Here is a 3,794-nt window from a genome sequence, read left to right as displayed (position 1 = left end):
GGACAGATGGACGCAGCGGGCTAGGGCAGGGTGGAGACATCCCCCCAAGATCTCCCACCCTCGGGGCTCTCGCGGTCGAGACGTAGGGGGAACCGGGGGGAGAGAAGGTAAGAATTATGGGGGGGCGGGGCACCATACGAAGAAGGAGGAGCCTTCGGACACGGAGGAGGAGCCATCTGTGCAGTGGGCGGGGTTTAATGGAGGTGGGTGGAGTTTGGTTCTCCGTAGGGCCGCCTCTTTCTGGGAGTGGGTCTGGTTTGAAACTGAACAGGAGGAGCCTGTGGGAAAAGGGGCGGAACTTTTAGTGAGGTCCGGGATCTTAGGAAATTATCCGAAGGTGGGGGGTTCGAAGAGGCGATCAACTTGGAAAGTGGGCCAATCCGTGACGCAAATCCTTTAGTCCCGCCCTCAACCCCGCCCCCCTCTGCTCAGCTCCTCGGCTCCTAATTGGCTCTGGTTTCTCCGCCCGCCAGACTTCTTCGCCACTCAGCAGCGGTTTTACAAAGGCGCAAATACCCGGGTGAGGACCTGAACCCTGAAATGAACACGGCCCGGATTGGGCGCCTGTGAACCTTATTTGCATCGGCGATCGGGATTGGCTGGCCTCTAGGGGCGCTCAGATGGTGTTCGTCCGGCGCGTGACAATCCACAGCCATGGCAGGCCTGGGAGTCGCTTTCCGCCGCCTGGGTGCCTTGTCCGGAGCTGGGGCCTTAGGCTTGGCCTCCTACGGGGCGCACGGTCAGGGGGCTGGGGACAAAGCTGGGACTGCTTGGGGCGACCTCTGGGGTCTGGTGCAGGGGCGGAGTCTAAGGGAAGTGCCAGCCCTCCTATTTACTAGACAGCCCGCGCAACCCTAAACCTTTTAAAGTACCCCAGCCGGGTCCAATTGGTCCCACGTAGTGCCCGATGCTTGTTTCCACCAATCGGAAGCTTTGGGGGGGGGGCACCCTTTCTCGCCAGTGTCTATTTGGGACCCGGGGTTGGGGGCGGTCAGGGACTGGGACTGGTAACCTTTGCCTCTTCTCTTCACAGGTGCCCAATTCCCAGATGCCTACGGGAAGGAGGTGAAGTATCTGCATTGGGGCACCCCGACTCACGGGTCTAGAAAGGCACAAAGTTTGGGATCCCTGGGGGAGGGAGGAAGCGCGAATCTCTAGAGCTGCAAGGGCCGAAAACCTGAGGCGTGGGAGCAGGATGGAACCTAAAGGGGGGGGATAGGGGAACGAACTTTCTTCCCGTGTCACCACGGGATCTCAGGCCACTGTGTTGCTTAGGATGTCCCCTCATTTCTCTTTTTCTTGCAGCTCTTTGACAAAGCCAACAAACACCACTTCTTACACAGTCTGGCCCTGTTAGGGGTGCCCCATTGCAGAAAGCCCCTCTGGGTAATCTTCCCCCCTGCCAAACCCCGACGAAGCCCCGCCCACTCCCTCTCAGAATGCCTTGTTCCTTACAGTTTTGTTTCCTGCGCTGTGTCTTCTTCAGGCCGGGTTACTCTTAGCCTCCGGAACGACCTTATTCTGCACCAGCTTTTACTACCAGGCTCTGAGTGGAGACCCCAGCATCCAGACTTTGGCTCCTGTGGGAGGGAGCCTGCTACTCTTTGGCTGGCTTGCCTTGGCTCTTTGAGCTCCCGTTGGTTTAATTACTGAGTTTTCTGGGTAATTTTTTGAGAGATGGAGCGGGAAGGGGATTAAAGGGAATGGCAAATAAACTTTGGAGTCTTTGTTCATCTAACCTCTTGGAGGAGGAAGGGAAGGGATTCAACCTCTGAACTCCCTTCATTTTCTAAGACTTAATCAGTGAACCTTGAGCCTGGGGATTCTGTTCAAGTTGATTTGTTATGACATTCTTTTTTTTTTTTTGAGTTGGAGTCTCACTCTCGCCCAGACTGGAATGTAGTGGCTGCACCCGGCCACAGCAGCCTCGACCTGCTGAGCTCCGGCAATCCTTCCACCTCAGCCTTCCAAGTAGCTGGAACTACAGGCGTGTGCTACCACGCCTGGCTAATTTTTTGATTTATTGTAGAGATGAGGTCTCACCAAGTTGCCCAGGTGGGTCTTGAACCCATGGGCTCAGGCAATCCACTCACCTCAGCCACCCAAGGCGCGGGATTACAGGCTGAGCCACTGAGCCTGGCTGTTATGACATTCTTAAACTGGTGGGCATTGAAGTCAAAGAATGCTTAAAATAATGCATATTCCTACTGAAGTCCTGGAGATCTGTATTTTAATAAACTCATCTTGTGGTTCTGATGCTCACTAGGTTTTGAAGATTGCTGTAGGATAGTGTTTGTTCAGCCCTGTCATGCCACAAATTTATCAAGCTCCCACTCACTAGGAAGTGAGGAAAGGCAGGACAGGAGGAGTGTCACTAGTTATAGAATGCTTTGGGGCGCACAGCAGGGACGGATCATCATGTATTGGGGATCAAAAAATGCCTCACAAGTGCTTGATAGGATCCTTAAAGGAGCTCTATTGTGTGGAGGAAACACAATGAACAAAGAGAACAAGATGGGGAGGGGAGGGATTTGGGGCAACATGAGTCTTTAGTGTGGGCTGTGTTTCTGAGTTAGGCAGGAAAGGGGTGAGAAGAGGTGGCAAAGCAGGCTGGAGTCGCACTTACAGTATGTAGACAACTGGAAGATGTTTGGGCGCAGTATTTATTGAGCCAGTGTTGATCATTTGTCAGACACACATTATAAGGAAGATCAGTCAACCATGAGCAAGACAAATACCATCCTCCATGGAGTTTCCTATCTAGTAGCAGAAAAGGACCTTAAACAACTAAACATGTACATTGTTGCAAGTTGTGCTACATGCTTGAAGAAAAAAACATTAGAACAGCTGGACAGTGGTAGGTGTGCCACTTTAGATGGGAAGGCCTCACCAAGGTGATCCTATTGAAGCTGAACTAACCATGCACACAGTGGAGAGGAAGTGTGTTCTAGGCAGAAAAAAGAGTTGGCAAAACAGGCTGAAAGGAGCAGCTCAAAATCTTGAGGGAGAAAAAAATAGTGAGTTGGCAGCATGGCTGTCATGTAGTTACTAAGGGATCCCGGATGACCTTGCAGACAGTGGTAAGGTGCTTGGAGTCTATTTGCAATGCACTAGTAAGTCATTGAAAGGTTTAAGTCAGCCGGGCTCCGTGGCTCAGCCTGTAATCCTGTGCCTTTGGGAGGCTGAGGTGAGTGGATTGCCTGAGCCCACAGGTTCAAGACCTGCCTGAGCAGGCGAGACCTCATGTCTACAATAAAATAAGAAAATTAGCTGGGCGTGGTAGCGCGCCCCTGTAATTCCAGCTACTCGGAAAGCTGAGGCGGGAGGTTCACCGGAGCCCAGCAGGTGGAGGTTGTGGTAGCCGGGAGTGGCCACTGCACTCCAGTCTGGGTGACCGAGTGAGACTCCAACTCAAAAAGAAAAAAAAAAGAAAGGTTTAAGTCATTCCTTTTTATTATTATTATTTTTTTCTTGGGAGGTATTGCTGTGTTGCCCGGACTGGACTGCAGTGTCTGTTCACAAGCTCAATCAGTCATGGCACACTACAGCTTCAAACTTCTGGGCTCAAATGATCCTCTTGTTTCAGCCTCCCAAGTAGCTAGGACTACAGGCACATACCACCATGCCCGGCTGACATCCTTTTTAATTTCTATTTTTGTATGTGTTTTATAAAGTGCAATCTGTATAATATATTGAGGATGCATACAAAAAGATTATTTGGAGCAAGATGGCAATTTTTCTGATGGTATGCATTCAAAAAAGTGTGCAGACTCTCTAAATGAGATTTTAGGTAA

At 51.3% G+C, this 3,794-nt stretch overlaps 1 protein-coding gene across 1 annotated transcript; it reads left to right on the top strand.

The window, feature by feature from the left end:
* Window positions 1-600: 600 nt before the first annotated feature.
* TMEM256 (transmembrane protein 256) lies at window positions 601-1,715 on the top strand. Its single transcript, XM_008062313.2, has 4 exons — window positions 601-739; window positions 1,034-1,065; window positions 1,306-1,386; window positions 1,487-1,715. The coding sequence occupies exons 1-4, from the start codon at window positions 655-657 to the stop codon at window positions 1,628-1,630; spliced, it is 342 nt and encodes a 113-aa protein (XP_008060504.1). The 5' UTR covers window positions 601-654; the 3' UTR covers window positions 1,631-1,715.
* The last annotated feature ends 2,079 nt before the right edge of the window (window positions 1,716-3,794 follow it).

The sequence above is a fragment of the Carlito syrichta genome, unplaced genomic scaffold, assembly GCF_000164805.1.
Source record: "Carlito syrichta isolate Samal-C Ts95f unplaced genomic scaffold, Tarsius_syrichta-2.0.1 Scaffold305688, whole genome shotgun sequence".
In the NCBI taxonomy this organism is placed as follows: domain Eukaryota; kingdom Metazoa; phylum Chordata; class Mammalia; order Primates; family Tarsiidae; genus Carlito; species Carlito syrichta.
This window is presented reverse-complemented; position numbering and strand designations above follow the sequence as displayed.